Source organism: Lonchura striata, chromosome 1 (genome assembly GCF_046129695.1).
Source record: "Lonchura striata isolate bLonStr1 chromosome 1, bLonStr1.mat, whole genome shotgun sequence".
Classification (NCBI taxonomy): Eukaryota; Metazoa; Chordata; class Aves; order Passeriformes; family Estrildidae; genus Lonchura; species Lonchura striata.
Window position 1 is genome coordinate 2,897,668 of NC_134603.1, and position 12,196 is coordinate 2,909,863.

General features: G+C 47.8%; 1 protein-coding gene across 11 annotated transcripts in view; it reads right to left on the bottom strand.

Moving 5' to 3' along the window:
- ADGRB1 (adhesion G protein-coupled receptor B1) overlaps positions 1 to 12,196 on the bottom strand; it is a 283,170-nt gene that overhangs the window by 40,525 nt on the left and 230,449 nt on the right. For all 11 annotated transcript variants that reach the window (XM_077781813.1, XM_077781806.1, XM_077781809.1 and 8 more), the window contains 3 exons: positions 10,708 to 10,777; positions 3,785 to 3,851; positions 142 to 227 (listed from right to left, as the gene is read on the bottom strand). In XM_077781813.1, coding sequence (XP_077637939.1) covers positions 142 to 227; positions 3,785 to 3,851; positions 10,708 to 10,777 — 223 coding nt within the window. The remainder of the gene's footprint in view (positions 1 to 141; positions 228 to 3,784; positions 3,852 to 10,707; positions 10,778 to 12,196) is intronic.

Below are 12,196 nucleotides of genomic sequence, written 5' to 3' on the forward strand. Positions count from 1 at the left end.
TTTAAATCTGGTTTTGCTTTTTTTTTTTTTTTGTTGCATCCACAATCTCTTTTTTCACCCCTTGACTGGTTATTGATCACAACCTTGGGTATTTTTGGTTTTTATTTTCACTCTTTACTTAGATGTATTGATAAGGCATACCCTGCCCGTTCCTTCAGTTTCTTATCTGTTATTCCATCTTTGGATACAAGTTTGTTAAAAACCAGAATGCCAATAACCATGTTCACCTGTCAAAAGAGAAACAACACACAAGTTTTGTTCTCAAGCGGGTCAGGTCAAGCTCAGTAACACAGAAGGGTTTCTCCCAAAGCCAGGTCACACTTCTGCAGGCCACCACCACCCCTTGTGTCCCCTGTCCCCCACTGTCCCACCTCCCCTGGCCGTGCATCAGTGAGCTCAGCACAGCAGAATGCAGCTGGCAGCAGATCAAGGAGGCTGGAGAATCATTAAGACTGGAAAAAAAACCCAAGATCATCAAGTCCAACCCTCAACCTGGTCTCCATGAAGCAGGAGAGAACTTCCCAGATTGCTGCAGGGCTGTTTGAACCCCAACACTGCCTGAGGTCCAGCAAGGCAATCTCCAGGCACAGCGACAATTTTTTGGGCTACAGGGAAGAGCAGTGGGTTGACATTGGCTGTCTCCCAAAGCACCTTCTGGAGTCAGAAGCAGCATTAAGAGAATGCAGACAAGGTGTCACAGTTCTGTCCTGGTGAAACACCACTACTGCTCTCAAAACAAGAGGTGGAGGAGCACTGGAGCAAGTAGAAACATCATCTGCTCTGGTGGGATGTCCTGGGACACGCCATTGAAGGTGGCACAGCACAGGGAATATCCCAAAAAAAAATCAGTGGGCAATACAATCCCATGCAGTCTGTTTTCCTCAGGGTGAGAGCATGGATGTCTGTCCATCAGACACAAAAATCCACAGTGAAACACAGGCTGGACAGAGCTGAGATCCTGCAGAGTGACCCCAAACTCCTCGCTGTGCCTTTCCAACTGCATCCACTGCTGCCAGCTGCATCTGCTTTGCAAACCCCATCGGAACCTCAGCGCCACGTTAGTGACACGCCAGCCCCACCCCTGCCTGGAGGAGGTCATGATGGTGGAAAAAGGAGACATTCTCCTGGCTTTGCTGTCAGTGGAACAGCTGCTGGTGTAGAAACATGTGGTCAATGCCGTTTTCCATGTGGGGCTTTCAGGGAAATGTTTTAAGGCCAAATTCCGAGATAAATTCACATGACTTTACATGTTTGTGACTTTAAGAGATCCAAAGAGTCACCTGACGCTAAGGAAGGGACCAAGCCTCTGCCTAATTGCCTAAATCATCCTCAAAACAAATGATCAATCTCTCTGCTGGTTTCACTGGCTCACTGATGTGGAGCCCACAGCTGGGAATCCACGGAAAATCTCAGAAATTGCAGTTATTTTTGTTTGCATCAGATGCTGGGTCAGAGGACAGCTGAGTTCATTTCTAGATTTCACCAAGAGAAATATTTAAATAAAACTGGCAACCCAGGCACAGTGACATAGCCAAGGATCAGCAGGGAATCAACACCTGGTTATAACCCTGGAAAGAGAAGGAGCACTTTGAAATCACTGATCCTTCACTGTGGAAGATTCAGAAGTTTTTCCTTAAGGTGCAGCCAGACAGGAGGAAAGGTGGGGTTGAAGTGTTCCTAGGGCTGGCCAAAGTGTGAATCCTCACTCCTATGGAGCAGGGGTGACAACAATGAGCAGTTCTTCACTGCTTTCAATCAATCAATCAATCAATCAATCAATCAATCAATCAATCCAGTACATTGATCACCACGATCAACATCCTGCTCTGATCCTGGCTCAACTTCTTTCCTAAGTCAGGGATGTAACACAGATATTCTTCCAACAACATGCAGAGTAGCTTTGCTTCTTTATCTTTGAGACAACTTCCAGCAGCAAAGCCCCCAGGTCTGAGATTCCTGGAGATAACCACGACCTGACCACTGCTGACCCTGTCCTCACCTCGTTCCACGAGCCTCCCCTTGCCTTCAGCCTTCTCACAACTTCCACCAGGCTGCTCCACGTCAGCTGGATGAGCAAAACTGCTTCCAGCAGCTCTGTGTTTAAGGTAGATCAGGATTTTTTAAGAGTAAAGGTGAAATCTTTATCCTTCAAACCTGCAGCTGTTCAGTGTCAGTGGCCTGACTGTGAGTTACGAGCATTGCTGAAGCTGCAGGCCAACCACCTTCAGAGTATTATCAACTTTTTGAGCTCATCTCTTTGCAGGTTCCCATTTATAAAAAGGCTTTCCATGCTTCTTCTTCTCCAAGCTCTTTGGTGCCTCTACCAGGGCAATATTCATTTGTCACTTTGGCCAGGAATGAGTCAGGGAGTCCAAAGGAGGCGTGTGGCCTCTGTCTTGGTGCTGATCAGGGCCAGGCACCCCCAGAGATGATTCACCACTGCCAAATATCTGCTGCTGACCCCTCTGTGGGGACACCTCATTTCCTCTGCTTGATGGCGAGGGAAATCTGAGCTGCCAAATGGAAGCAGGCTCGTGTGTTCTCCTCACACTTTAAAAGAGTAAAAAGAGAAAGATCGCCTCCCTTGTTGCTGGTACAACAAAAGCGAGGTGGTTTGAGGCAGCAGAGTGACTCTGGGCACTACCAAAGCTTCCTCCCTCCGAATCACTGTGTCACAGCCCCACAAGAAAGACCTCGGCTCATGCCAGTTTTGATTTCTTGCAGAGGAGGGGCCACTGCTGGCTTTTCTCTTTGTCACCGTGATGAAACGATGGCACCAAGGTGGTTTGATGTGCAGTGGCAGCGCTGGGAACAGAGGCAGCCCGAGCTTTTGTGGAGTTTACTCTCCTGCAAGCTCCTGCTGCGGGGCATTTCATCCCCCAGGCACTGCATGGAACAAAAGCCTGAACTGAAAAAGGAATTTCAGTGTCAACAATCCCACTCCTGTGGGACTCTCCAGAGCCTCAGAGGGCATAAAGCTCCTCCATTGGATGAAACAGTGGGCTGGAGAGAAACTGCAGAAAGGTGTGGGGGCTCAAATGTGGCTTTAAACCCATCAGAAATTGCTGCAGGAGGGATTTCCTGGAGGATCAGCCGTTCTCAGATTCTTTCAGCTGAGGTTTCTTCCCTCAGCAGCAGGGAAGGAATGTCGCCTCGAGTGACAGCTTAAACTCAGATAATAACTGGGCAATGTTGGTGTTGGGGCTGTGCTGGAGCCAGGGATGATGGGACAGAAGAATAGACTCCCCATGCAGGAGCTGGAGTTTAGGAATGCCCATTTTAACCCTGCCCATCTCTTTGAATTCAAAGCAAACTTGACATTTTTAGAGTCAGAAGGGATCCCCTCAGCATTGAATTGAATATTTCAATTTCCCCTGCAAACAAGGAAACCTGCTCACATGCGCTGGGCTGGGATGGGCCAGGAATAAAAGCTGGGTGTGAGGGACAGCCTGGTCTGAAAACCACCAGGAACAGCATTTTCTGAAGGAGATAATGTCAGTTTTCCACCATCATCCTGCACTTCCATGCAGACACAGCAAAACCAAGGTAAAGCATTAATCAGATGTTAGGGGGCTCCAGTGAGGACAGAGGGGGAAGGCTGAGGCACATTACATTTTGGAATCTAACCCATCCCAAATTGTTGGCTTTGCTTGTTATTCCTGAAGGAGGAAGCTCTTTGAAACATGAGTGGAAATAAAGAGGGGCATCCTTGGGTTGAAAGAACAAGGAAATTGCTATAAGATATAGAGGAGAAAAAAAAAATCTTTCAGACAAGCTTAAATACCAAAACGACAGCAGCCGCCGGTCCCACGAAGGCGTAGAGGAGTCCTCCCTCCAATGACAGCCAGCAGCTGGAAAATGAAGAGAGAAGAGAGAGTGACCCAGTGGCAAATGTCCCCAACAGGCACATGTTGGCTTCTTCCTTCTGCCTGCCAGAGTTCAGCCTGGGAGGTGACACCCCACGGCAAAAAGAAAAAATAAAAATAAAAATAAATTCTCAGACTTTAAATCAAGATAGTTTTGTTTCCCATCTCTCCTGAACTTGCATAAAGGCTCCTCTGCCTGGGGACCTGCCCGCAGGATGACATTTGACAGGGGAATTCATGCAAAATTAAGGAGAGTGCTCTGTTTCAGACCTGGTCCTGGAAGCAGCTGCAGCATTTGGCTGGCAAGATGATGCTCTTGTCCTACTTACATGGGAGGAAGAGTGGAAAGAGTGGAAATTTTCCTCTGCTCATTTGCTGGGCCCTGTGTCTTCCAGGAGTGCAGGACATTTCTTTTCTCCCTTTGAGACTGCCTCCATGGGGAAATTCAACAAGACAGCAGCAAGGTGGGAATTCACAGCATTCCCTGAGTGGAATTTCTTATGGAATAAGCTGAATGTGAGGTGTGTGGTGCCTCTTCTGGAAACCAGCTCACCCCTTCTCCCTCACACCCACATAACCCGAGAAGGACATCTCCCTTGTGCACTGACCAGATGTGGAATTTGGGCTCCTGAACTGCCTGGTGCCTTCCCAAACTGAGGGAGCTCTCATTTGAGACCTCTTGGTTGAGAACCTGGAAGTGTCCAAGGCCAGGCTGGATTTGGCTTGGAGCAACCTGGGACAGTGGAAGGTGTCCCTGCCAGGGCAGAGGGTTGGAATGAGATGACCTTGAAGGTCCCTTCCAACCCAAATCATTCTCTGAGTTTCTGTTTTTTGTGTTTGGCTGTAAAGTCAGGAAGGAAACGCTTTTTCCCTCGTGAGTGAATGAGCCCTGCCGAAGGATGAGCAGAGCACTTGGGAAAACTCCATCCTCAGAGACATTCAAAAGCCAACTGGGCACAGCCCTGGGTCACCTGGAGGTGCTGGGATACCTAGATCACCTACTTGAGCAGGTGCTTGGACAAAAAAAAACTCCTCAGACTCTGTGACAGCCGTGAGCATCCACAGCTGCACTGGAGCTGAAATTCCTTAATTCCTTTTTTTTTTTTTTTTTTTTTTTTGTGGGGAATCCAATAATTCAGAGCATGGACACACAAACTAAGTGCTCCAGGGCAGGAGAGGATGGGAATTTGGAGTGTGTCAGCAGCCCCTGGGAAAGTTTGCACATCTTAATAGGGCAGAACCCTGGAGAAAATGTGGGATGGAGTAATCCTGTTTCAGCAGGAAACAGCCGTGCACTCACACAGGAGAAGAGCAGGAAACCACAATGGAGAGGGAACTTTCTCCAGGCTCTTAACTCAGCTCACCCTGCAGTAATTCACTTGCCCTGCCCTCAGCAAGATGCTTTCATCCTGCATCAGGAGCAAACTGATGCTCCCAGGGGAAAAAAAAAGAAGCCTTCCTGGAAACATTTCAGCTTTGTTGATCAGCCTCATATTTTCTACAAATTAAATCTCAGTTGCAAAAAATGTTAGTATTTTTCAGCCCAAAAAAAATGGAAATATTACAAACTGAGAATTAAAAGTAGGATATTCTGGTTTTCTCCAAGGTCTGAATCTTGTTTATGTCTAAATTAAATCTGTAATGTGCTAATTTAATCAATTCTGATTTCTTCCTGATAGCAAGTTGCTCTGTCACAAGCTGTCTGAGCAACTGTAATAATAAAATGAATATCAGCTGAGGAGCGGGGGATTAAAAATAAAGCTCTGGAGCTCTGTAATGACTGGATGCAAGAGAAGGGCTGCCAAATCCCAGTCCTCGTCCAAACCTTTTCATCCAATGCTCCATCCTGATTTTTGAGATGTTTTTTCCAGCTGGTGGATCAGATGAAGAAATGTGACAGTCCTGCACTGCAATTAGCGCTGAGGACTTGGGGCAGGGAGGGTTCTCATTCCTGCCGGGTCCCTGGCAGCTCCCCCCGGGAGCACCAGGAATTGTGCAGCTGAGCTCACACATCACCCAGCCCCAGCCCTGAGCCCTCCTGACTGCCTGACCTCCTCCCACAGCGCTCATCAAAGCCTCTCTGAGGCTCTCAGAGGCCAAGGGAAAGGAAAGGGTGAAGGGATATCCGAGAGACAGAACTGACAGCAAACCCCAGCCCAGTGGAGATGCTTTCAGCCTGGTGCCTACGAGGCACAGAAATATTTGCATTTTGCTAAGAGGTTCCCTCGTACTTTCCAAAGGATCTCTTCAGTGATTTTTAAAATAAAATTATCACTGGAAGGGAGGAAGTGAATGGTTTAACAATTCCTAAGCAGTGTTTCCTTGACTGACAGCAGCTCTTGTGTTCAGCACAAAAAAAAAAACCCAAACAAAACAAAAACATTTTTTGCAAACCATCTGATCTTTTAGTGACTTTTTTTTGTGGCACAGATGGGAGGGGTGGCTTTTGTCTTGGTCCTGGGAAGGGCCGGCTTCCACTGAGCCCTTTTCACCAGCTCTCACCTCAGTCCTGTGTAAGGTTAGGCAGCACCAACAGAACATTCTGTAAAACTGAGATTACAGTCGGGAATCAGGGCTGTGTTTATCCAGAGATTAACCCAGGAGCTGCTGAGATACCTGTGGGTCACAAAAGCCCTGATGCAGTGACACCCCAGGATCCCCAGAAATTTGCTGTGTGCAGGCTGTGCTCTCAGAAAAGTTCTGATGAGCTCTCTTGTGGGGAAGGATGTGAGCTCCCAGCACCAGTGGCACAACCTCAATTATTCACTTCAAGCTTTAGGAGCTTGTTTGTGAAGCTTTAGAGGTCCAGAGGCAGTCCCTGGAGCACCAGCTAAAAGCAGAGTTATTATTCAGGCACTCAGCCTAATCTAAGGAGGTGATCAGTGGCAGGTCCTTTAGACCTCTGGCACCCCTCAGACTTTCTTTGAGACTGGAAGTGCAGCCTCTACCCTGCTCCAGCATGCTCCAAACAACAGAAAAATGTCCTTTCAAATGCAGTTCAGACAAGAGAAAGGAAAAATCCCCTTGTTGGAATGTTCTGAGTAATAAAGGCTGAGAGAATGGCTGCTGGGAATCACCACTCACAGAACAAGAGACACACTCCAAATCCTGCAGCACATATTCAATTTTTAATCTGAACCTCTCTCTCCCTCCTCAACTCATGATTCAGTGCAGTCTGGCCAGCTAAATGGTAAATATTAAACATACTGCAAGCTCCCTAAACTTACCACAGGCTCTGATCTCTCTGCATTAGAGCCTGGAGACACGGCCAAGCCTTTGATGATGGGACAACTCTTGGTGGGACAGAGTCTGTCCTGCTGCTCAGCTGTGTTTCATTGTTAGATAAAAGCTTCATCCCATGTACAATAAAAAAAAAAAACATAACCAAACTGAGTTAAATCCTGCTAAGGAATCCTGATGGAGTTTGTGCCAGTGTGGTTGGGCCACCTTTGGCACCTCCTGAAGATCCAGCCTCAAGACACATCACACATTTCACACCCTGGGAGTCTTTAACACCAAGATTAACTCTGCAGTGCCTTCAACACTTGGAGCTGTCCCCAAAATGCCCTCATGACCATGTCCTGTAGTTGGATGTCAGGGTATTTTTACCACTCTGAGTGGGATAAGGAAAAAAACCCAAAGGCTGTTGAGTGTTAAATTCTGTGCTCACCTAATTATCAGAGCCCTGCTTTGGCTTCATGTCCACTAAGGGAGCTCACGCACTGCTCTTGGGACTTTTAAAGCATCTTGGAAGATGGTTTAAAAGGCTCTGTGTGGTTTTTAAAAGTCCCTTGTGGTTTATCTTGTCAGTTCTTGTCCCTTCCTTCTCAGGGAAAAATGTGATTAAAGCTTTTCCTTCCTTCTGCAAGCTGGAAACATTGGGCTTTGGAAGTCTGCAGTGCCCACCTGAAATGCCCCATGAGTGCCCACTGGAGGCAAAACTGGGCTGAAAGGACCTTCAAGATCTCCTGGTTCCAACCGCCTGCAATGGACAGGGACATTTTCCACCATCCCAGGGTGCTCCAAACTCTGTCCAACCTGGCCTTGGACACTTCCAGGGATGGGGCAGCCACAGCTTCTCTGGAAAGCCAGTGCCAGGACCTCCCCACCCTCACCGGGAAGAATTTCTTCCCAATATCCAAGCTAAACCTCAAGTTTTGGAGTTCAGCTCTGAAATTGCTGCTGGGCAGTGCTGACTCTGCTCTGGAGGAGAGGTAAAACCAAGGGCCTCCCCACACAGCAGTGCCACAGAGCTTTTAAGCCTTTTTGAGCAGGAAAAGAGGGTGAAGTGTGAATGCACTCCGGAGTCTGTCCGAGTGCCCTGCCCTGTGGGCCCACAGCAATATTTGTTCCGTGTTTTAAAATGCACAAAAGTGTAAATGTAACTCTCGTGACAGAGATGCTCCATTTTATTCAGCATCAGGGCTCATGAACCCACCACTCAGTGCAAGTGAGCTCTGTTTAAGTCTGGCTCTTGGTAAAGCCAATTCCAGCAGGAATTCAGAGAACTGTGGAGTGGTTTGGGTTGGAAGAGACCTCAAAGATTGTCTTGTCCAATGCCCCTATCATGGGCAGGGACATCTTCCACTATCCCAGGTTGCTCCAGGCCCTCTCCAAGCTGGCTTTGGACACTTCCAGGGATGGGGCAGCCACAGCTTCTCTGGGCAAACTGTGCAAGGGCCTCAGCACCCTCAGAGGGAAGAATTTCTTCCCAATATCCAATGTAAATCTATCCTCCTTCAGCTCAAAGCCATTTTCCCTTGTTCTGTCACTACATGCCCTTGGAAAAAGTCCCTCTCCAGCCTTCTTGTATGTCTTTTAAGTACTGGAAGGTACCAAAGTGTGAAATTACAACAGGACGGCAGTGTTGGGGATGTCTGATGGCATCCCTGAGCTTGAGAGAACTCTTGTCCTTCTCATGATTTTGGTGGGATTCACCAGCTTCACCCCACACTGGGAAATGTGGAAAGAAGGCAAAGGAGGGACCACAGAACCATGGAATATCCCAGAAAAGGACCCACAAGGATCACTGAAACCAAACTCATCAAACTGGACTTGCTGGGCTGTGAAGGCCCCACCACCACAATCCTGGTGACAAACACCCTGACAGCAGAGCTGGGAGCACGGGATCCCCCTCCATCCCCTGGCTGGATATCCAGCCCTTGGATGCAAGGAGTGACAGAGTCTTTAGGGCTGGAAGGACTCAGAGCATTGGCAGCAAGAGGAGGAGAGCTGGAGTGACCAGGCAACCCCTGGGAACGCTGGAGAGTCAGCCCAGCCTCTTGGCCACCTCACCCTGTGCCAGCTGGAGAGCAAAGCAGGAGCCCAGCAGGTTTTGTCCCATGCTGACACCCTCCTGGCTGCAGTCTGCAGGCTGGAAGATGCTGTTTTCCAGGGCAGAAAACAGGGAATGCTTTCCTGCATGTTCCTCCCTTCCCCTCCCAGGCACTCTGTGTGGTCCACATTGACCAAAAAACTTTCACATTTTTGACAGAGCCACAAAGCTCAGTGCACCAATTCCCACCAGCCCATAAACAAAAAAAAGAGCAGCAGAAATATCCAGGACCTCCCTCCCATCTCCCTGAGGCTTGTTCATATTAATTATTCTCATGGATGTGCCTGGAGCAAAGTGCCAGAAGCAGCTGACCCACGGAAAATCCAAAGAGAATGAATTTGGGATTTTGGTGATGCTCCTGCAAACCAGGCTGTGTTTTGTCCTCTCCTGAGTCACACAACAACCACTGGGTCCCTCTCCACACTGAAGGTGGGACAGCCAATGCATCCTGATGCCAGCACAGGCTTCAGGAATTCTGTCTATGGATTTGCACTCGAGAAATCCACAATCCTGAGCCCTCTGCCATACAAGAATTCAGGTTGCAAAGCAAACAGAAAGCGCTGCTGTGCTGCTTTCATTCTCCCCTGCAATTAAAATGCAAACCCTGGACCATTTGGCCGTGGGTGTGCAGGATGTGGTGGGAATTGAGGGAGAGCAGGAGGTTCCACATGACATTTCCTCAGTGGGACGAGCGGAGCCTCATCTGCTGCCGGCCACATCAACAGCTCCAGTCCCAAACATCGCCCGTGTGGGCTGCAAATCCCTGCCCAGGAAGGCTCTGGAAAATGATGGGATGCAGTAGGAAACAGCCTGACTTATTGCTACATAAAATATTATCCCTGAACTGTCACTATGCATGACATTTCTAAGGTTTTTCACAACAGAGGGGAAAAGTATTTTCTCTTTTTTCCTTTCTCATTTGAAGTTGTACCAATGCTCAGCTCTGAGTGATGCATTTTTTTACCCCTTGCATTATTTCTTTCCTGTTTTCCTTCCCCCATTATGAGCACATAAATGCTTCCTAAAGACAAAATCTGTTGCATTTGGAAAAGAGGCAAACACAGGCTGCTGTCAAAACCTTGGTTTGCACAAGTCGGGCTCATTCTGCTGCCTAAAACTGAGCTGAGCGATTTTGAAAATGTGAGGCCAGTCAAGCACAAAAACAGATTTAAAAAAAAAGCTGGTATTAATTTTTAAACATCCTAAACTTTAAATATTCCACATTTTCCCCCTTAAAAAATACATTAAAAAGCTCTGAGTAAAAGTTATTTAGATCAAGGTGATGTCACAAATACAACAGTTAAACTTAATGAGTCCCTATGAACTTGTTTTTAAAGGAACAATCTTTGTCAGCTTGGTCAGATGATGGATTGAGGAGGCAGGGATGCAGGGATTGCCTTGCACATGGAAATTTAGCTCCCAATCTGCCTCCTGTGGGTCAGTGGCTGGGTTTTGACAAAAAGGATGCAGGATAAAACGAGGGCAAAAAAGGAATCCTTTACTCACTAGTTCACGGTGCCGTATCCCTTGGCTTTAGTAAATCCCACAGAAATGGCAACCACCAAGGCAGGGAGCCCTGTGTAAATGAAACAGGAGGAAATCAGTAATTTCATCACATGTGCAGCCCTTCTCCCACTCAATATTCCCCATTTTTCTTGGAGTTATTCCAGCACCATCCATTTCAGCCTGGCTCTGGGGCAGAGACTGAGCTCAGGACCCTCAGAACTAAAAACAGAACTTTAAGTACCTCTGTTACTTAAACAAATACCATGAGCTGCAATCAGCTCCAGCCCTGCTGTGGTCTCAAAAATTGTGAGGGGGTCTTTCAGCAGATTCAGATGCATAAAATTGATTTATTTTATTTTTGGATTTTTCATGGTGTCTCTGAAGTTGGAATATTCAGTCACAACCCAACTCCAAGAACCCAAAGATTAAGCGCTTTCTTTGCACTCAGTGTAGGATGAACAACCCAGGTTCAAACCTGCCCCAAATGAGACAGAAAAGGAAATTAAAACTGAGTTTCCCTATCCCAAACATGTCCCCCAAGATCTGCAATGGCACAGATTTCTCTGAACAATGAAAAAGAGTTTCAGGTCTCTTCCAGGATCTATGAAGGTTCAAAGTCCAGCTCTCCCCTTTCCCTAAAGAAATGTCTGGAGATCAGCTCTGGAGGCCTCCATGTGGCTTTTTATACCCCTCCTCCTTGTGGCAGGAGGAATTAAGCTGTCTCAACACTAAAGATGGGAAAATCCCATTAAGAATCAGCAGGATCAGTGGCCAGCTGGGATTAGTGGCCCTTGACAAGGCCCTAATTCCTGAGCTGCAGAGGTCACGGCAGGTGACTGCAGCGGATCCGAGGAATGTGCAGGCACAGCTTCCAAACAACATTCCTGTGGGATGGGTCCTTCAGCAACACCAATCATCCCAAGGCTGATTAACAGTGAGGCTCTGCAGCAGCTGGGAGCCACAGGGCCAAGCTGGCTGGAATATGGAGCACTTGAGGGTTATCCTGCAGGGAAGTGCTTCTCTTCCCATGTGAGATTTCCAGGCACAGGTCACATTTCATCAGTCCAAGCCCAACATGCAGTGGGTTTAAAAAGTATCTCTTTTAATACTAATTTCTGTCTCCTTTCTCCTTTCTCCTTTCTCCTTTCTCCTTTCTCCTTTCTCCCCTTCCCTTCCCTTCCCTTCCCTTCCCTTCCCTTCCCTTCCCTTCCCTTCCCTTCCCTTCCCTTCCCTTCCCTTCCCTTCCCTTCCCTTCCCTTCCCTTCCCTTCCCTTCCCTTCCCTTCCCTTCCCTTCCCTTCCCTTCCCTTCCCTTCCCTTCCCTTCCCTTCCCTTCCCTTCCCTTCCCTTCCCTTCCCTTCCCTTCCCTTCCCTTCCCTTCCCTTCCCTTCCCTTCCTCCTCCTCATTCCCTTTCTCCTTCCCTTTCCCCTTCCTTTTTCCTTTCTTTTTTCCCTTTCCTTTCCTTTCTTTCATTTTTTCTTTTCCATTC